This window comes from Oncorhynchus mykiss, chromosome 14 (genome assembly GCF_013265735.2).
Source record: "Oncorhynchus mykiss isolate Arlee chromosome 14, USDA_OmykA_1.1, whole genome shotgun sequence".
Classification (NCBI taxonomy): Eukaryota; Metazoa; Chordata; class Actinopteri; order Salmoniformes; family Salmonidae; genus Oncorhynchus; species Oncorhynchus mykiss.
The window spans coordinates 14,032,872-14,055,022 of record NC_048578.1 but is presented as its reverse complement, the minus strand read 5'-3'; the positions used below and the strand labels follow the sequence as shown (position 1 = coordinate 14,055,022).

Genomic DNA, 22,151 nt, shown 5'->3' with positions numbered 1-22,151 from the left:
AAGACTACTTTCTCTGAGATCAGCCAGGTGAGCTTTCCACTATGCGAGGGAGGATTGGGCCTCTATTAGACCTCTGGCTGAGAGAGCTTCTGGTGAGTTACTGTCAGATGCTGAGGAGGGGAGTAGGGCCACAGTGAGGGCCGACAGCCTACCTGACTGACTGATGGACCATCCTGGGGCACGGAAGCGGAAAATGAGTCGGACTCTCCTGTGACGCTTTGCTGCTCTCCCAAGCAGAGAATGTGATTCTCAGCCAGTAAACATCTTAAAGGAGGATGGATCTTGTGGCTTTAGCACAGAGAGGACATAGTTTGTGAACTGGGACTCAGAATGGGGCAAGGCAGGGAGTGCTCTCAGTACTAGAGGTCGACCGACTATGATTTTTCAACGCCGATACAGATTATTGGAGGACCAAAAAAGCCGATACCGATTAATCGGACGATTATTTTTTATTTATTTGTAATAATGACAATTACAACAATACTGAATGAACACTTATTTTAACTTCATATAATACATCAATAAAATCTATTTAGCCTCAAATAAATAATGAAACATGTTCAATTTGGTTTAAATAATGCAAAAACAAAGTGTTGGAAAAGAAAGTAAAATTGCAATATGTGATGTGTAAGAAAGCTAACGTTTCAGTTCCTTGCTCAGAACATGAGAACATATGAAAGCTGGTGGTTCCTTTTAACATGAGTCTTTAATATTCCCAGGTAAAAAGTTTTAGGTTGTAGTTATTATAGGAATTATAGGACTATTTCCCTCTATACCATTAGTATTTCATTAACCTTTGACTATTGGATGTTCTTATAGGCACTTTAGTATTGCCAGTGTAACAGTATAGCTTTCGTCCCTCTCCTCACTCCTCCCTGGGCTCGAACCAGCAACACAACAACAACAGCCACCATCGAAGCAGCGTTACCCATGCAGAGCAAGGGGAACAACTACTAGAAGGCTTAGAGCGAGTGACTTTTGAAACGCTATTAGCGCACGCTAACTAGCTAGCCATTTCACTTCGGTTACACCAGCCTCATCTCGGGAGTTGATAGGCTTGAAGTCATAAACAGCGCAATGCTTGACGCACAACGAAGAGCTGCTGGCAAAACGCACGAAAGTGCTGTTTGAATTAATGTTTACGAGCCTGCTTCTGCCTACCACCACTCTGTCAGATACTTAGATACTTGTATGTTCAGTCTGATTATATGCAACGCAGGACACGCTAGATAATATCTAGTAATATCATCAACCATGTGTAGTTAACTACCGATTATGATTGATTGTTTTTTGTAAGATAGGTTTAATGCTAGCTAGCAACTTACCTTGGCTTACTGCATTTGCGTAACAGGCAGTCTCCTTGTGGAGTGCAACGAGAGAGAGGCGGGTCGTTATTGTATTGGACTAGTTAACTGTATGGTTGCAAGATTGGATCCCCCGAGCTGACAAGGTGAAAATCTGTCATTCTGCCCCTGAACGAGGCAGTTAACCCACCATTCCTAGGCCAACATTGAAAATAAGAATGTGTTCTTAACTAACTTGCCTAGTTAAATAAAGGTATACATTTTTTTATTTTTTTATTTTAAATCGGCAAATCGGCACCCAAAAATACCGATTTCCGATTGTTATGAAAACTTGAAATTGGCCCAAATTAATCAGCCATTCCGATTAATCGGTCGACCTCTACTCAGTACTATCTGAGGCATATAGAAATGCTAATGCTAATTTTGTCACAATAACACAAATCAAAAGTGTGTAAGACATTAATTAAAATGCATCAGACTGGTATTGTGGAATATTCTAATCAAGTGAGAGACTTTGTTATTTCTTCAAACAATCATCTTTATTCAATATCGATTAATTATTGCAATAATGAGACTAGTCAACCGGCCGAGCAGCCTAACTCATAACGAAAAAATAAAGATCATATATAGGACCTAAAAATCCTTATTCAGGGCTGGTTCCACCCCTCCCATAAGCCACCCTGGTCTATCTCCTGGTTATCTGCATGGGGTGTTGTTTTACCCACAACCTGGCTTAGTTTCCCAGATGCCAGGAAGATGAAACAATGAGCGATTGTTCTAAACTCTTCCAGGCTCTCTCTATCTCAGGTCACACACACCACATCTTGTCTATGGAATGCCAGCTTTAGGTTTTTATCACCAAGTCATTGTCAGCTCAAGCTATCTCTAGCAAAACCCATTTATTTGACCATACTCCCAGACTAACTGCAGGAAGCTAGAGTGGAAACCATCTCTTTATAGAAACACAAAATTAAACAGAACAGAAATGTCCTACTTTCTGTTAAGTGTATAATCGTTAACTATTAATATCAAACAAATCAGGTAAATACATCATTTTTCTAACACACTGGTCATATTTCATATTCCAATGTGAATTTGCTAATTGCTCATGATTCTTTAATGGTAGGCCTGCTAGAAAAGGCGTTCTTTAATCTTCGAGGCTTAAACAATGAAATAAGCTGACTCACTTGATTTTCCAAGACAATTCCTGACTGCTTTACACAACGGCACAATAGAGACGGCACAAGTTTGCTAGAAGTTACTGAAAGAGCCGTAGCATTTTGCTGATGCCAATAGTGTGGTTGTGCATGTTGGAGAAGATCAACAGAGATGTTACTCAGTCACATCTTGAGTGACACATGGAGATTCATTCTTAATCCTGGTGAGATCAGCTAAGTGCCAGTGCCGCAAATAAGACGCTGCGTCTTTAGCCCCTCTCTTTGCATAGGAATTGATTGGCATTAAATAGGAAGTTGGTTATCTCACAGACGGTGATGATTCCGCACATTACTCCACACTTACTAACAGTAACATCTACAGATTACATACAGTGAGGAAACCTTTAAGTCTGGTTTAAAGACTGATCACACCTATTGTATTGGATGTTAAAGGCCCAGTGCAGTCAAAAAACGTGAGTTTACAAAACAATAAGGACATCTGCTCTTTCCATGACATAGACTGACCAGGTGAATCCAGGTGAAAGCTATGATCCCTTCTTGATGTCACTTGTTAAATCCACTTCAATCAGTGTAGATGAAGGGGAGAAGACTGGTTAAAGAAGGATTTTTAAGCCTTGAGACAATTGAGACATAGATTGTGCATGTGCTCCATTAAGAGGGCGTATGGTATGATGACCCTCCTACTTTGTCTGCTGTATTCTTTCTCTCTGTTCTGGTTTTCCTTAATAAGATGTCGGTGGGCGGAGCTGGGAGTGTCGTCAGTGAAATGGGACACACCTGGGATCGGATGAGGGTAAGCATAAAGATGTCTGCCACGCTGCTCATCAACACTGGGGCCCCTCAGGGGTGTGTGCTTAGTCCCTCCTGTACTCCCTGTTCACCCACAACTGTGTGGCCAAGCACAACTCCAACACCATCAAGTTTGCTGATGACACAACAGTGGTAGGCCTGATCACTGACAATGATGAGACAGCCTATAGGGAGGAGGTCAGAAACCTAGCAGCGTGATACTAGGACCACAACCTCTCTCAATGTGAGCAAGACAATGGAGCTGATCGTGGACTATAGGAAAAGGAGGGCCGTACAAGCCCCCATTAACATCGACAGGACTGAAGTGGAGCTGGTCGAGAGTTTCAAGTCCCTTGGTGTCCACATCACCAACAAACTATCATGGTCCAAACACACCAAGACAGTTGTGAAGAGGGCACAACAACGCATTTTCCTCCTCAGGTGACTGAAAAGATTTGGCATGGGTCCCCAGATCCTCAAAGTTCTACAGCTGCACCTTCGAGAGCATCCGGTTGCATTACCGCCTGGTATGGCAACTGCTTGGCATCTGACCGTAAGGCGCTACAGAGGGTAGTGCATACAGCCCAATACATCACTGGGGCCAAGCTTCCTGACATCTAGGACCTATATAATAGGCGGTGTCAGAGGAAGGCCCAAAACATTGTCAAAGACAACAGTCACCCAAGTCATAGTGTTCTCTCTTCTACCACATGGCAAGTGTTACCGGAGTGCCAAGTCTAGGACCAAAAGGCTCTGTAACAGCTTCTAATCCCAAGCCATAAGACTGCTTAACAACTAAACTAATCAAATGGCCACCCAGATGATTTACATTGAACACCCTGTATATAGCCTAATTGTTATGTAAATGTATTGTGTTACCTTATTGATTGATTAGAATTTCTTTACTTTATTTAGTAAATATTTGATTAACTCTAGTTCTTGAACTGCATTGTTGGTTACGGGCTTGTCAGTAAGCATTTCATTCAGCCCGAGTGAGAAATAAAATTGGATCTGATTAGTGATAATCACCCCCAAAAATTGTTAGGTTGATATTGAAGGCTAATCTGATGGAGAGTGGTAGTTACCACTGGGGTAAACAGGAAACAGGAATTGGAGGGTGCTGATCGTGTTAAGCATGATAAGGAACTGGAATTTAAACAGGAATTGGAGGGTTCTGATCGTGTTAAGCATGATAAGGAACTGGAATTTAAACAGGAATTGGAGGGTTCTGATCGTGTTAAGCATGATAAGGAACTGGAATTTAAACAGGAATTGGAGTGTTCAGATCGTGTTAAGCATGATAAGGAATTGGAATTTAAACAGGAATTGGAGGGTTCTGATCGTGTTAAGCATGATAAGGAATTGGAATTTAAACAGGAATTGGAGGGTTCTGATCGTGTTAAGCATGATAAGGAACTGGAATTTAAACATGAATTGGAGGGTGCTGATCGTGTTAAGCATGATAAGGAATTGGAATTTAAACAGGAATTGGAGGGTTCTGATCGTGTTAAGCATGATAAGGAACTGGAATTTAAACAGGAATTGGAGGGTGCTGATCGTGTTAAGCATGATAAGGAACTGGAATTTAAACAGGAATTGGAGCGCGCTAAAACCAACCTGCAACAAGAGTGGCTGGAAGTGGTTTTGGGAAGGAAAGCACTTGGGAGAGTTTGCTTAGGGAAGGTGACCCTGATTTACCTACGGGTCGCTCCTCTCTCGGAGGTGCCCCGGACACGTTTGAAACTTACTGCTGTTGCCAAAATGTAATGACAAGGAACCTGAGATGTTCTTTTCGTTTGAGCGCGTTGGTGATGCTAGGAGTTGGCCTGATTTTTGATCGCACTTGCAATGTGTTGACTGGTAAAGTGCAGGAAGCATATTCAGCTTTTGATGTAGCCGACAGTGTCAGCTATGGTAAGGTTAAAATCACTTTTACAGATTTACTAATTGGTCTTTGAGGCATACCGACAACGATTTAGAACTTTAAAAAGGGTTGATAAACAGATTCATGTTGATTTTACAATTATGCTAGAGCAATTTAAGGACATAATCCCTGATCGCATAGCCACGTACATAAACGAAAAGAGTGTCTCTGAAGCTGCAGTTTTGGCGGACGAGTTTGTTTGGACTCACGAGAGTGGCTTTGCAGAGCCCCGTATTCCGAGTGAGGGTTGGCGTTTGGATAGATTTGGGCCTTGCCTAACGAGACACTGTGGTTCACGGGCAGTGCTTCATTCATCTAGGTCATTGGAAAACAAATGTCCTTTTCTCAGGGCTAAAGGTAAATGTAGTACTCATGCTAATATTAAACCTAAGCCTACGGCGTTAGCAGCGCCTGTCCGACATCCATTCACTCCTCTCACTCGGTCTCATGCCCAGGTTCATGTGAAAGTCCCAATTGACCCAGATTATTTACATTTCATTCGGGAGGATTTTGTGTCTCTGTTAGGAAGTAACAACCCAGTGCCAATGAAGATCCTGAGGGACACAGGTGCCTCTGGGTTGTTTGTCTGTGTTACCCTTCTCTGCTGAGACTGATTCAGGGAATAGTGTTTTAATTTGGGAAATCGGGTTGAACAAAGTTGTATGACCAAATTGTGCCCGTGAAACAGTTAGGAGATGTCGTCCATGGCTATTTTCTCCAGGATGATGTCCTGATGAGAGAATGGGTGCCTCATAGTAGTTTCGTGGGGGAGGCTATTAGTCAGGATGTTGTCCCAGGACAATGCTCCTGGACATCTGGGCATGAGGAAAACCTACAATCGCATACTTAGACATTTCTTTTGGTCTAAGTTAAAGAGGGATGTTTCTACATTCATCAACCTGTCAATTAACGGGTAAACTAATCAAGCTATTAAGCCGGTACCGCTGTATCCTATTCCCATAGTCAGCCGGCCTTTTGAGTATCTGATTGTTCACTGTGTTGGCCCTTTGCCTCGCTCTAAGAATGGTAGTAGTTACCTGTTCACTGTGATGTGTTAGACCACTAGGTTTCCTGCTGCCTATCGTCTCTGGTCTATCACAATTAAGTTCATGCTAAAAGCTTTGACTCAGTTTATCCCGCTGTTTGGAATCCAAAAGGATATCCAGATGGTCTGTTTGGTCAGGTTCTCCAACAGCTCCATATTAAACACAATTTGGTTAGGGCCTATCACACGCAGAGTTAAGGAGCGCTGGAGCGCCCTTAAGTCTTTTAAAGCTTATTGTACAGAGATGCATAAGGATTGGGAGGAGGGGTTGCCATGATTAGGTTTCACAGGTTTAATTACAAATGACCTAGTGTTTGGACATGGTGGGACATCCGGCGCCGACAGAGATGGCCGCCTCGCTTCGCGTTCCTAGGAAACTATGCAGTTTTTTGTTTTTTTACGTGTTATTTCTTACATTGGTACCCCAGGTCATCTTAGGTTTCATTACATACAGTCGAGAAGAACTACTGAACATAAGATCAGCGTCAACTCACCATCAGTACGACCAAGAATATGACTTTCGTGAAGCGGACCCTGTGTTCTGCCTTTCACCCAGGACAACGGAATGGATTCCAGCCAGCGACCCCAAAAAACGACTTCGAAAAAGGGGAAAACGAAGCGGTCTTCTGGTCAGACTCCGGAGACGGGCACATCGTGCACCACTCCCTAGCATTCTCCTCGCCAATGTCCAGTCTCTTGACAACAAGGTTGATGAAATCCGAGCAAGGGTAGCATTCCAGAGGGACATCAGAGACTGTAACGTTCTTTGCTTCACGGAAACATGGCTCACTGGAGAGACGCTATCGGAGGCGGTGCAGCCAGCGGGTTTCTCCACGCATCGCGCCGACAGAAACAAACATCTTTCTGGTAAGAAGAGGGGCGGGGGCGTATGCTTTATGGTTAACGTGACATGGTGTGGCCAAAACAACATACAGGAACTCAAGTCCTTCTGTTCACCTGATTTAGAATTCCTCACAATCAAATGTAGACCGCATTATCTACCAAGGGAATTCTCTTCGATTATAGTCACAGCCATGTATATTCCCCCCCAAGCAGACACATCGATGGCTCTGAACTAACTTTATTTGACTCTTTGCAAACTGGAATCCATATATCCGGAAGTTGCATTCATTGTAGCTGGGGATTTTAACAAGGCTAATCTGAAAACAACTCCCTAAATTTTATCAGCATATCGATTGCGCAACCAGGGCGGGAAAAACCTTGGATCATTGCTATTCCAACTTCCGCGACGCATATAAGGCCCTGCCCCGTCCTCCTTTCGGAAAAGCTGACCATGACTCCATTTTGTTGATCCCTGCCTACAGACAGAAACTAAAACAAGAAGCTCCCGCGCTGAGGTCTGTTCAACGCTGGTCCGACCAATCTGATTCCACACTCCAAGACTGCTTCCATCACGTGGACTGGGATATGTTCCGTATTGCGTCAGACGACAACATTGACGAATACGCTGATTCGGTGTGCGAGTTCATTAGAATGTGCGTTGAAGATGTCGTTCCCATAGCAACGATTAAAACATTCCCAAACCAGAAACCATGGATTGATGGCAGCATTCGCGTGAAACTGAAAGCGCGAACCACTGCTTTTAATCAGGGCAAGGTGACTGGAAACATGATAGAATACAAACAGTGTAACTATTCCCTCCGCAAGGCAATCAAACAAGCTAAGCGTCAGTATAGAGACAAAGTAGAATCTCAATTCAACGGCTCAGACACAAGAGGTATGTGCCAGGGTCTACAGTCAATCACGGATTACAAAAAGAGAAACAGCACCGTCACGGACCAGGATGTCTTGCTCCCAGGCAGACTAAATAACTTTTTTGCCCGCTTTGAGGACAATACAGTGCCACTGACACTGCCCGCAACTAAAACATGCGGACTCTCCTTCACTGCAGCCGACGTGAGGAAAACATTTAAACGTGTCAACCCTCGCAAGGCTGCAGGCCCAGACGGCATCCCCAGCCGCGCCCTCAGAGCATGCGCAGACCAGCTGGCTGGTGTGTTTACGGACATATTCAATCAATCCCTATCCCAGTCTGTTGTTCCCACATGCTTCAAGAGGGCCACCATTGTTCCTGTTCCCAAGAAAGCTAAGGTAACTGAGCTAAACGACTACTGCCCTGTAGCACTCACTTCCGTCATCATGAAGTGCTTTGAGAGACTAGTCAAGGACCATATCACCTCCACCCTACCTGACACCCTAGACCCACTCCAATTTGCTTACCGCCCAAATAGGTCCACAGACGATGCAATCTCAATCACACTGCACACTGCCCTAACCCATCTGGACAAGAGGAATACCTATGTGAGAATGCTGTTCATCGACTACAGCTCGGCATTTAACACCATAGTGCCCTCCAAGCTCGTCATCAAGCTCGAGACCCTGGGTCTCGACCACGCCCTGTGCAACTGGGTACTGGACTTCCTGACGGGCCGCCCCCAGGTGGTGAGGGTAGGCAACAACATCTCCAACCCGCTGATCCTCAACACTGGGGCCCCACAAGGGTGCGTTCTGAGCCCTCTCCTGTACTCCCTGTTCACCCACGACTGCGTGGCCACGCACGCCTCCAACTCAATCATCAAGTTTGCGGACGACACAACAGTGGTAGGCTTGATTACCAACAACGACGAGACGGCCTACAGGGAGGAGGTGAGGGCCCTCGGAGTGTGGTGTCAGGAAAATAACCTCACACTCAACGTCAACAAAACTAAGGAGATGATTGTGGACTTCAGGAAACAGCAGAGGGAACACCCCCCTATCCACATCGATGGAACAGTAGTGGAGAGGGTAGTAAGCTTTAAGTTCCTCGGCGTACACATCACAGACACACTGAATTGGTCCACCCACACAGACAGCATCGTGAAGAAGGCGCAACAGCGCCTCTTCAACCTCAGGAGGCTGAAGAAATTTGGCTTATCACCAAAAGCACTCACAAACTTCTACAGATGCACAATCGAGAGCATCCTGTCGGGCTGTATCACCGCCTGGTACAGCAACTGCTCCGCCCACAACCGTAAGGCTCTCCAGAGGGTAGTGAGGTCTGCACAACGCATCACCGGGGGCAAACTACCTGCCCTCCAGGACACCTACACCACCCGATGTCACAGGAAGGCCATAAAGATCATCAAGGACAGCAACCACCCGAGCCACTGCCTGTTCACCCCGCTATCATCCAGAAGGCGAGGTCAGTACAGGTGCATCAAAGCTGGGACCGAGAGACTGAAAAACAGCTTCTATCTCAAGGCCATCAGACTGTTAAACAGCCACCACTAACATTGAGTGGCTGCTGCCAACACACTGACTCAACTCCAGCCACTTTAATAATGGGAATTGATGGGAAATGATGTAAAATATATCACTAGCCACTTTAAACAATGCTACCTAATATAATGTTCCCTACATTACTCATCTCATATGTATATGTATATACTGTACTCTATATCATCTACTGCATCCTTATGTAATACATGTATCACTAGCCACTTTAACTATGCCACTTTGTTTACATACTCATCTCATATGTATATACTGCACTCAATACCATCTACTGTATCTTGCCTATGCCGCTCTGTACCATCACTCATTCATATATCTTTATGTACATATTCTTTATCCCCTTACACTTGTGTCTATAAGGTAGTAGTTTTGGAATTGTTAGCTAGATTACTTGTTGGTTATTACTGCATTGTCGGAACTAGAAGCACAAGCATTTCGCTACACTCGCACTAACATCTGCGAACCATGTGTATGTGACAAATCAAATTTGATTTGATTTGATTTTTGATTTGATTTGGTGTGCACTGACTTCTGGCAGTGCTCTGTGATGACTGGGGTTCACCCAGGCCACCTCAGTCCCTGTTGTCTTATGTGTGTGTGGTTTCCGGCAGTGCCTGTGCACCGCTGGTGGGATGGCTGAAGAGGACTGTCATCTTCACATGCGAGGATGAAAGGAATATTTTGTGTTTGTGTCTCATTGGAAGGTGAAACTTTGCCCCAGTCTGAGGTCCTGGGCGCTCTGGAGCAGGTTTTCATCAAGGATCTCTCTGTACTTTGCTCCGTTCCTCTTTGCCTCGATCCTGACTAGTCTCCCAGTCACTGCCGCTGGAAAACATCCCCACAGCATGATGCTGACACCACCATGCTTCACCGTAGGGTTTCCTCCAGACGTGACGCTTGGCATTCATGCCAAATAGATCAATCTTGGTTTCATCAGAACAGAGAATCTTGTTTCTCATGGTCTGAGAGTCTTTAGGTGCCTTTTGGCAAACTCCAAGTGGGCTGTCATGTGCCTTTTACAAAGTAGTGACTTCAGTCTGGCCACTCTACCATAAAGGCCTGATTCGTGGAGTGCTGCAGGGATGGTTGTTCTTCTGGAAGGTTCTCACATCTCCACAGAGGAACTCTAGAGCTCTGTCAGTGACCATCAGATTCTTGGTCAGGGAGGCCAAGGGCCTTCTCCCCCAAGTGGCCAGCTCTAGAAAGAATGGAGGCCACTGTGTTTTTGGGGACCTTCAATGCTGGATAAATGTTTTTGAACCCTTCCCCAGATCTGTGCTTCAACACAGTCCTGTCACGGAGCTCTACGGACCATTCCTTCGACCTCATGGCCTTGTTTTTTTCTGTCAACTGTGGGACCAACTGCCTTTCCAAATCATGTCCAATCAATTGAATTTACCACAGGTAGTCTAAAATCAAGTTGTAAAAAAAGCTCAAGGATCAATGGAAACAGGATGCACCCGAGCTCAATGTCCAGTCTCATAGCAAAGGGTCTGAGTACTTATGTAAATAAGATATTTCTGTTTATTTTTAATAAATTAACTAACATTTCTAAACCTGTTTTCACTTTATCATTACGGGGTATTGTGTGTAGATTTGTATTTTATTTAATCCATTTTAGAATAAGGCTGTAATGTAGCAATGTGGAACATGAAAAGAGGTCTACATACTTTCCGAATGCACTGTATAGAGTTTCTACAGAGAAACAGGGGTTGTGAAAGACTCTCCCATTCTGTCTACCGTATTCTTTCTCTCTGCTCTTGTTTTTCCCCCCCCATACATCAAGGAGACTCTCTCCACGCAGACACACTGTTGTTTTTGTTGTGACATTTTGGGGCTTCTTTGTGTTCATTTGTTTTGGCACCTCTCAACACCCCTCATTATCCCCATCTATGCATGCATCCACTACACACACCACTGTTACTTGTACATAGTTTACTTTGTGTAATAAATATATTTAGGTTATTTATTTATCTCCGTGTTTTCTCTGTCTTTTTTATGGTCTACGAGCCGGTTTGTAACAATGGGCAAGACTAAAGATTTAAGTGCTTTTGAATTGGGTAGGTACTGGACGCACTGGTTTGTGTCAAGAACTGCAATACTGCTGGGTTATTCATGATCAATAGTTTCCCGTGTGTATCAATAATGGTTCACCACCCAAAGGACATCCAGCCAACTTGACACAACTGTGGGAAGCATTGGAGTCAACATGGGCCAGCATTCCTGTGGAACGCTTTTGACACCTTTGAGTCCATGCCACGACAAATCGAGGCTGTTCTGAGGGCAAAAGTGGGGGAGCAACTAAATATTAGGAAGGTGTCCTTAATGTTTTGCACATTCAGTGTATATTTTCACACTATGAGGTTGTAATAATACTGTGAAATTGTTAAAATGATAATGCCTGAAAGTGATGCCTATTTTGGTGGGATGGAGTTTTGGCCTGCCTGGTGATAGTGTTTTAACTACTTTGGAGGTATGAAACAAACAGACAATCATATCAGTCCAAAATATAAAATTCCCAGTTTATGCTTCAAAACCAACTTTATAAGTTGTTAAAATATAGTTTATATTTGATCCATGTACATTAAGGCATTGTTGGCAGAATAGATGGATGCAGTTAAATCCATGATTACTATAATTCACCACAATACATTTCTAGGTAGTGCAAGAAATATTGCTATCAGGTTGTAAATCACCGCTGGCCTGGTACATTGCTTGCTGCCATTTGGCATGCACTGCTCAGTTTTATTGACTCCATTTTTTAAACAAAAACGGACGACTAAGGCTGGAAATGTCAATACAATCAAACTAGCAAGGGCAATGAACACAAGTCTGTCATAACGTGGCTAATAAGCTAATGCACATGTGTCAGACAAGGCCAGTGGGCTGAATAGGACACACAAACGAGTATAAATGAGTCAACGGTTGTTGAGTCATCTACTTTATTAAATTACAGCCTGATGCGCTCGCATTGGTGAATTCAACTTCAATTGCACTGCTTCCATGTGTCCCGTTTACAGCGCGCAGCGGAGGGAAAGTGTACAGACACACGCCACAGTCCTAGCTCGGCTCCTAAAATGTTGCAGTCTGTCTTCGTATTTTAAAGCTTGACAATTAATCATCTAAAAACTAAACCTGCAACAAAACACCATGCAAAGGAGAAACACGGAGGCCTATTACAGCAACAATTGATCAGTAGCCTAGCCTGGCCGCACCGGAGCGGTGCAAAAAAATAAAACTAGTTTTAAGTTTAAATGTTGCAACAATCTTGCTACGTTTTTGTTATTTGGAGTTATTACATACTTTTTGATTAGAGTTGGAGCATATTCTGCACATCTGCAAACATAGCAGTAAAGGCTGGACAAATATAATGTATATTTTATTTTAATGTTAAAATGCTATATACAGACATTATAAAGGGCCATTGGGTTTGCAGTTGCATGCATATAATTTTTCAGTTGCTACAGCTAGAGATGCAGGTGTCATGGTTAGCTAGCATGAAATGTGAATCGCTTTACTACTGTAACTAGCTTGCTATACTGAACTTGAACGATATCCACAGTTAGCACATGTCTTTGTTGTCAATCAAATGCATTTGACATCGATCAAATGGGCAGGCAAGTTCCCATTCAGTTGTCAAAAGGTGGGTTAAGACAAGCATGCCTTGGCAGGCAAGCTGCAGAAGGACGAGCAGTCTACTATTCCCAATTGTTTATCTGTGCAATTTTGATGGTCAACTAGATTTAAAAAAGGTTTGAGGGTTTAAATAATGTTCCCTCGTTCGATTTTAGCCAATCTTGCTCTGGCTAGCATTATTTGTTGATATTGTTGTTATTATTGATGTGCATAGGCAACCGAGGGACAGAGAGCCTACCTTTTTCTTGGTTGTTTGATGAATAGGACTCCCGTGGTGTTTATGTATTTGCAGAAATCCATTCAGGTGTATTTTGGCGAATGCGTTCTAATGATCTAAACTCACCCTGTTGCCTGTAAACACAGTCTAGTTCAAAGTGAGTTATGGGGCGGCAGGTAGCCTAGTGGTTAGAGCATTGGCCTAGTAAACGAAAGGTTTTAAGATCGAATCCCCAACAAGGTAAAAATATGTCGTTCTGTCCCTGAACAAGGCATTTAACCCACTGTTCCTAGGCCGTCATTGAAAATAAGAATTTGTTCTTAACTGACGTGCCTGGTTAAATAAATGGCCAGTGTACCAAATTCATTATTTGCATATAGGTCTACTGTAGCTCTGATTGGCTATGGTGCATCGGTCCATGTAGACTCCTGGACAAGACCGATGGTTTTAACTGTCTTAGCGCATGGCTGCTTTCCCACTCTATATTGCTAGAGAATTTTAACATTACATTTTGAAATACATGAAAATGACCATGAGTGCTTGCTTGTCATATTCTTCCTGGGGCTCTATATGAACAGATTTGAATAAGATTTCATATTGCTAAAATGCTGTCAGTTCCACTTTAATAGACCAATAAGAAAGAGTTCCAATCCTCTGCCAATAACAGCTCGTTTTCAGTTTTCCCCTCCCCACTCAGACCACTCCCAGGCAGTCCTAGATAAAATCTTGCTTGAGAAATTAGTCTTTGCTAAGAAGACATTTAGTCAGTCTCCACAGTCTTTGGTTTCCAACACTTGCTGAAGCTGCACTTTGTCATTTCTGTCTCTCTCAAAGCAAGGGCTCTCATGACTCACTCAAGCTCACGGCTACTTCTCCAACTCTAAAGCATGTTTCTCTGAGGTTATATCAAGTCACTCTTTTCTTGCCAGGCTCAAAAGACACCGCTACTGAACCAAGCTACCAGATTTTCAACATTGGATGACATGGAAATAATTATCAAATAGGAATTCAACAAGCATAGTGCATTGTTTGTTTATGCACAGACAGACAGACATACATATAAACACACACACATCGATAATGTATGCATGAGTTTTGCTTCGGGAGGCAATCACATGTGAGTATGAAACTTGCAATGGGATTGAATATATTTAAATAAGATTCATAATTTAACAGGATTACATTTTTACCTTATCCCTGATGCCCTGTCTGACGTTTTCTCTCTCCGATTCCATTTTTGCATATTTTGCCTTCCTCTCCTCTTCCTGTTGCCGAAGTGCCTCTTGTCTTTCCTCCTCCTTTTTCTCCGCATCAGGATCCTTCTCAGCCTCTTCCCCACCCAGCATTTTCCCCATGTCTTTGGTAGCTCCTTTAGAGGTGAACGAAAGGGGGGGGGGAAGACATGTCAGTCATGGGTCTGTTATGAGGGGACCCACAGTACAGTATTGAACAACAGAGGAAACAACAACTCCGAACGTGAACCCATTTAAAGACCCTCTAAATTATTTCCTTTTGATGCGCTTTGCGTTGGACTCTTCGGCCATGGCTATCTCTGTCAGAGGCTGAGCTACACACAAATGTTCCAACTGGACAGTGGGTCAAGACTTGAGAACAAAGGTCTTTTTTTATGGCTTGGAGTTCTGTGGCAGGATTTGAAGATAGCTGATAATAAGCAGATAATAGGACATCCTCTCATTGATCTCTACCCCTGGCTGGGCTTGTTAGATATGCTAGAAAAAAAAGAGCACAGAGAAGTCTTATTCAATGAAGTCTTATTCAATGACATCTGGATTTCATTACGGAATATACCGTAGCCCTGGAGTGCGTCACTGGATCACTTCTATTCCGAAGTGAAAAGAGGCTGGACAGGCTTGCCAAAAGCCAAGTGAATAGGCATTACCTCAGAGACCAATTGCTCATGCATACTCTGCATTGACCAAGCAGATGGACATTTACATACTGTATGTCGAAACTTTGGACTATTGGGAAGGAAAAGAGAACATGAAGACAAAAACGCAGGCAGTTATTATAAAAGAGGGGAGTTGATTAACATCGAATGGTTAATTCCGTGCAGACATTTGGCTGAAGTAGTTGTAAGTGGTGACAGGTCATATAGGTCACATCTGGGACTTGAGCATGTTTTCCTTCCCAACTTTTTGGAAAGTGTTCCCCTCGTCATGATTAAGCGGTTTGCTTAACCTGCAAAACTGACACTATGCCAGCTGCTCTGAGCATTATGACAAAAAAATCACACTAGGACAATCAGATCACTTACACTGTAAAATTAAACAAATCCACTTTGCCACCTTTTTGATGTCCCTGAGAAGGATGCTTGTGTATTTTCCTAAAATCAAGACCACACATTTCAGCAAAATACACTCACGAATAATAGATTAAAGAATGTCTACCTAACACTTTAAAAGATGTAAAAGTCGAATACTACATTTAGAGTGAGAGTCAGATTGCAGAGGGCTGCTCCAATGTGTATTCTCCTCACATCGAGGTCTGACACGGAGCATGTCGAGGCATGAGACATTGTGTATTCAGGACGGAAACTTCACATACTCTCCTCCAACAGCTGGACCCATGCCTGTGCTCTCGCTCTCTCTCTCACGGCCGCCCATGGATACCCAGACACCCTCACACACCACACCGCTCATGCCCCAACTCGCTTGAAATGTATTTTAATGAGAACTGGGCCTCCCTGATGACAGAGGAAGATGCAGTGGAGATGGCTCCACCACACCCCATCCTTCACAAACCTTTCCCGGTCCAAAAGGCTTACTCTTTCAGCATTAGTCCCGCTGTCTTGATCCAATCTGTGCAAAGTTCCGACAAGCCAGGCTGCACCTAGCTCTCCAGAGGAGGAAGAGAACACACGGCCATCTGGTTTCAACCCGAAATGTATGAGATTGCCTGCCATGACCTTCGGGGTCGCTGGTTACTCTCCACCATGCATTCTGATGCTGGCAAGCAGGAATTAGGCAAGACTACAGCACCTCGTCCTGAGAAGAGAACGTTAATTCATAAACACACTGTCAAATGTGGTGTTTCATTAGCGAGTTAGCATAGCAAACAAACGACTAGGACTAGGTTTTGTCGACATCTCACAAAGGGTCATTTGAGGTCTCCTCGTTGCTTTACACATCAGTCTTAACAGTTTCATTCTACAGTGGATGTCAGATAACGTGCCATTGAACACCAATTTTGATGATACGTTACACGTAGGGGGGAAATAGTGGTGAATTAAATTAAATGGAGTTTCTCTCCTTAGCATTGGAGACCACATAGATTTGTAATGAAAAATTATCTGTTCAAAATGGCACAATCCCCCCACCTATAATATTGTAACCCTTAGATGCTTCCATTTCCAATTGTGGTCCACTGTATTCATTGTATAATGAGTGGGGTGTGATGTTACATTGTGTCTTTAAATGTAAGCCATTTGGAAGCAAGCTGAATACAAAGCTAAATCTGAATGAGGCCATAAAACGATTGACCTTTCTACAAAAAACCCTTATAATGTAATACATTCACGGCTGAAGAAAACAGTTACTTTTAGAGAGCTGATGAAAGGCAAGGCTGTGATGAGCTGTATTGAAGAGCAGACTCGTTGCAGTGACTTCTACGAAGATCATTCGACAAAGGACAAAAAAACATTGAGGCATCGCGGGGAACAAATATTTCACTCTAACTAATATTTTCACTCAAGGTCAGAATAAAGAATATCCCGTCTCAACAATGTATTGAACTTCTCTACAAGGTAAGCGCCACTGTCACTGATCTCCCTCCAGCGTGTGTGGAGCCACAGACGTGTGAGTGAACACTCTCCGCGGTTGCCAGACGCCTGGGAAGATGTTTCCAACTTGCACACACATTTGTTTTGAGATTCTTCATGTACTGTAATGAAAATAACTCTATAAATCTACTATTATTATTATTTGTATTATTATCATCATCTGAAAAATAGAAATCCTGCAGAGTCTTGCTACTTCCAACATGTGGTTCATTGTTACATAGTGACAGACAACTCTATCACACAGTCCAGTTAAATCCTAAGTACATTATTTTGTCATGGTTTTACCATCTCTGTGTGTGCAATGTTGTAATTAGAATTGATTTCACACAATATGGCCCTTTCCTGGCCCTTGGCTGTTAATAAGTCAAAAAACCTACATGGAAACCCTGGCTTCCGACAAAACAACTTTCATAGGTATACTGTATATTCTCAGCCTTGCTTGTCTTTATTACTGTTGACGATGGCATCTGAACGTTATCGGCCTTTAATTAACACCATTTTCTCTTAGCAACGCTGTTCTGTTCCTCTTCTCCCATTACACCGTACGCTTAATCTCAGCTCCCCAGGCCAATTAGCTCATCTGATTGTGACAAAGTTGCAGCGGAACAGCATGAGACAGCCACCATCCCTTTAGTCCTAGTGGTGCCACTCCCTACCAGCTGTGTAGCCTAAGTGCTAATGGAAATGGTCTGGTTGCTGAGGCCTTTCGGCCGCATTTACTGAGAGGAGTCTGTGTGTTGAGGCTAGCTAACAGGCGCTAACGGGCGTCAACTCAACAGAGCTTAAAAGGGTCTCCTCAGTTCAGTCCAGAGGGCCATTTTTTAATGGTGAAAGGAGTGAGTGTGCATCATGCACAAAGAGTTGAAATTGAAAGGGATCAGGAGAATTTGAAGTTGTGGATGAGCAAGGTCACGTGTTGGCCTAAAATGTAGTGGCATGCAGTGGACTTGGTGGAGAGTATGAGAGTGATTGGAAGAGTGGATGAAATGGCACACTTGACAGAGTGTGAGTGTGAGTGTGAGTGTGTGTGTGTGTGTGTGTGTGTGTGTGTGTGTGTGTGTGTGTGTGTGTGTGTGTGTGTGTGTGTGTGTGTGTGTGTGTGTGCGTGTGCGTGTGCATGTGAGTACACAGTAGCTGTCTTTTGCTTGTGTGTGTGTGTGGCAGAAGAGGCTGTTGAGGGGAGGACGGCTCAAAATAATGACCGGAATGGAGCAAATGGAATGGAATAAACACATGGAAACACATGTTTGATATATTTGATACAATTCAACCAATTTCGCTCCAGCCATTACCACGAGCTCGTCCTCCCCAATTAAGGTACCCCCCAACCTCCTGTTGTGTGTGGGTGTTTGGAGGTGGCTCTGTGTGGGTGTTACTGGCAGAGAACAAAATGTACCACTCTTGTCAGAATGTGACTATGTATGTGTTTGTGAGTGGGTTGTGTGGGATTCTCCGTTCCTGCCAATGGCACTCCTGTCCATGTACAGTGCATTCAGAAAGTATTCAGACCCCTTGACTTTTTCCACATTTTGTCACATCACAGCCTTATTCTAAAATATATTAAAACAATTTTTCCCGTCATCAATCTACACACAATACCCCATAATGACAAAGAGAAAACAGGTTTAAGACATTTTTGCACATTTATAAAAAATAAAATATATGGAAATATTACATTTACAAAAGTATTCAGACCCTTTACTCAGTACTTTGTTGAAGCACCTTTGGCAGCGATTACAGCATCGAGTTTTCTTGGGTGTGACGCTACAAGCTTGGCTCACCTGTATTTGGGGAGTTTCTCACATTCTTCTGTGCAGATCCTCTCAAGCTCTGTCAGGTTGAATAGGGAGCACTGCTGCACAGGTATTTTCAGATTGGGTTCAAGTCCAGGCTCTGGCTGGGCAACTCAAGGACATTCATAGACTTGTCCCAAAGCCACTCCTGCGTTGTCTTGGCTGTGTGCTTAGGGTCGTTGTCCTGTTGGAAGGTGAACCTTCGCCCCATGTCTGAGGACCTGAGCGCTCTGGAGCAGGTTTTCATCAAGGATCCATCTGTACTTTACCCCATCCATCCTTTGCCTCGATCCTGACTAGTTTCCCAGTCCCTGCCGCTGAAAAACATCTCCACAGCATGATCCTGCCACCCCCATGATTCACCATAGGGATGGTGCCAGGCTTCCTCCAGATGTAACGCTTGGCATCCAGGCCAAAGAGTTCAATCTTAGTTTCATCAGAACAGAGAATCTTGTTTCTCATGGTCTGAGAGTCTTTAGGTGCCCTTTGGCAAAATACAAGCGGGCAGTCATGCCTTTTACTTAGGAGTGGCTTCCGTCTGGCCACTCTACCCTAAAGGCCTGATTTGTGGAGTGCTGCAGAGATGGTTGTCTTTCTGGAAAGTTCTCCCATCTCCACAGAGGAACTCTGGAGCTCTGTCAGTGTGACCATCGGGTTCTTGGTCACCTGCCTGACCAAGGCCCTTCTCCCCCGATTGCTAATTTGGCAGGGAGGCCAGCTATAGGAAGAATCTTTGTGGTTCCAAACTTCTTCAATTTAAGAATAATGGAGGCCTCTGTGTTCTTAGGGACCGTCAATTCTGCAGAAATGTTGTGGTACCCTTCCCCAGATCTGTACCTCGACACAATGCTGTCTCGGAGCTCTAAGGACAATTCCTTCGACCTCATGGCTTGTTTTTTTCTCTGACATGCACCTTCAACTAAGGGACCTTATATAGACAGGAGTGTGCCTTTCCAAAGCATGTCCAATCAATTGATTTTACCACAGGTGGACTCCAACTAAGTTGTAGAAACAGCTCAGGGATGATCAGTGGAAACAGGATGCGCTTGAGCTCAATTTCGAGTCTCATAGCAAACGGTCTGAATACTTATGTAATTAAGGCATTTCTGTTTAATACATTTGCTAAATGTTCTAGAAACCTGTTTTTGCTTTGTCATTATGGGATATTGTGTGTAGAATGCTGTGGATTGTTTAAAAATAAAATCAATTTTGAAATAAGGCTGTAACATAACAAAATGTGGAAAAACTCAAGGGCTCTGAATACTTTCCGATAGCACTGTATATGCACCACTAAGTGTGAATGTCTGTGTGTTCCTTTATGTCTGTGTGTTCCTTTATGTCTGTGTGTTCCTTTATGTCTGTGTGTTCCTTTATGTCTGTGTGTTCCTTTATGTCTGTGTGTTCTTTTATGTCTGTGTGTTCCTTTATGTCTGTGTGTTCCTTTATGTCTGTGTGTTCCTTTATGTCTGTGTGTTCCTTTATGTCTGTGTGTTCCTTTATGTCTGTGTGTTCTTTTATGTCTGTGTGTTCTTTTATGGTGTGTGTTCCTTTATGTCTGTGTGTTCTTTTATGTCTGTGTGTTCCTTTATGTCTTTGTGTTCCTTTATGTCTGTGTGTTCCTTTAAGTCTGTGTGTTCCTTTAAGTCTGTGTGTTCCTTTACGTCTGTGTGTTCCTTTATGTCTGTGTGTTCCTTTATGTCTGTGTGTTCCTTTATGTCAGTAGGCCGTCATTGTAAGAATTTGTTCTTAACTGCTTTGCCTAGTTAAATAAAGGTTAAATATAAAACATTTCTGTGTGTTCTTTTATGTGTGTGTGTGTTCTTTTATGTGTGTGTGTGTGTGTGTGTGCCTGTGCGTGTGCGTGTCCGTGTGTAAGAAGGTTGCTGTCCTTTCTGAAGGACTGCGAGGGCGGTGACGGCGGCCCCTGCCGAGCCCAGACACAGGTGGCGTTTGCGGGGAGCAGCGGGACCAGCTCAAGGACTGTGTGTTCCTTCTCCTCCATCTGTCACCCTTCACATGACCCTCGATCTAGCCCCACATGAACTATATATATCTTCATTAATAATTAGTAACTTCATTTTGGTTTTGTTTTGAGATTCTTTATTTACTGTAATGAAAAGAACTGTATAAATCTATTATTATTAAATCTATTATTTGAACAGTAGGAATCCTGCAGAGAGTCTTGCTACTTCCAAAATGTGGTTCATTGTTACATAGTGATAGACAACTATGACAGTAAGGATCTTCCATAGAACGTCATGCTTTGGGTGCAGCAATACTGTGCTGTTCCTTCAAGCTACCTCTCAAGAAGGGTCAGGTGGTAGGATATTGTGAAAGCAACGGTCTTTGCATAGCTAGACACATAGCAGGCACCAACCTAAAGCACACAGCAGTTTGTTCAAACAGCAAAGAAATAGCTTGGTTGATTAAATAAATAAATAAAAAACACTGACCACAGGGAAGTAGTTTGCTTTTTCACGTGGATTTCAAGAGCTAGATCAATTCTCCACTTAATCTCTACTCCCCAGCAGAATAGTTTGCCTCCCCACACACATCCACCAATTCCCACCCAGTGATGCAGCTCCCAAAACCATAACAGCGTGCAAAGGTATAATCTGGAATTATATATCTATCGGTGGTGGCTGAATGGGGGGGGGGGGGGACGACGACGACGACGACAATATAAAAGGGCCCCAAGGGCTGAGGGATTTGGCCTGCAGACAGGCGGTAATGAGACTGGGGGTTTTTATGTGTTGGTGAAGGGGGATGGGGGAGGAACAGGGCGGCTGAGCCACCATATCTAAGTAGATCTCCCGTGGGAAGACGGAAAACGGAGGCCGGAGGTTCAACATTGCTGCGTTTTATCACCCATTCTCCGTCATTATTGTTGGACTGCAGCTCACAGACTTTCAGTGTGGAGATGAGCGAGCAGGACCGAACGCATGCATCACCGTGAGGCTCACACCAATCTACCTGCAGAGGACACAGATCACCCATGGTTCACTGTATACCACAACCAAGAGTAACATTTGCAATAAAGTAGGATTCACCCACAGTGGTATGAGTGTGTAGGGGAATACATCTAGTATTGTTGAAGGGGGCATATAGACAGAATCTATATGGCGCACAATGATGATGTCATTTGGACAGTTGTATACTCTTTTCACCACAA

The 22,151-nt window shown here is 43.6% G+C and overlaps 1 protein-coding gene across 2 annotated transcripts in view; it reads right to left on the bottom strand.

Annotated features, from left to right (window-relative positions):
* Positions 1–22,151, bottom strand: part of LOC110488871 (complexin-1) — a 69,357-nt gene that overhangs the window by 4,941 nt on the left and 42,265 nt on the right. For both annotated transcript variants that reach the window (XM_021561308.2, XM_021561307.2), the window contains exon 3: positions 14,578–14,756. In XM_021561308.2, coding sequence (XP_021416983.1) covers positions 14,578–14,756 — 179 coding nt within the window. The remainder of the gene's footprint in view (positions 1–14,577; positions 14,757–22,151) is intronic.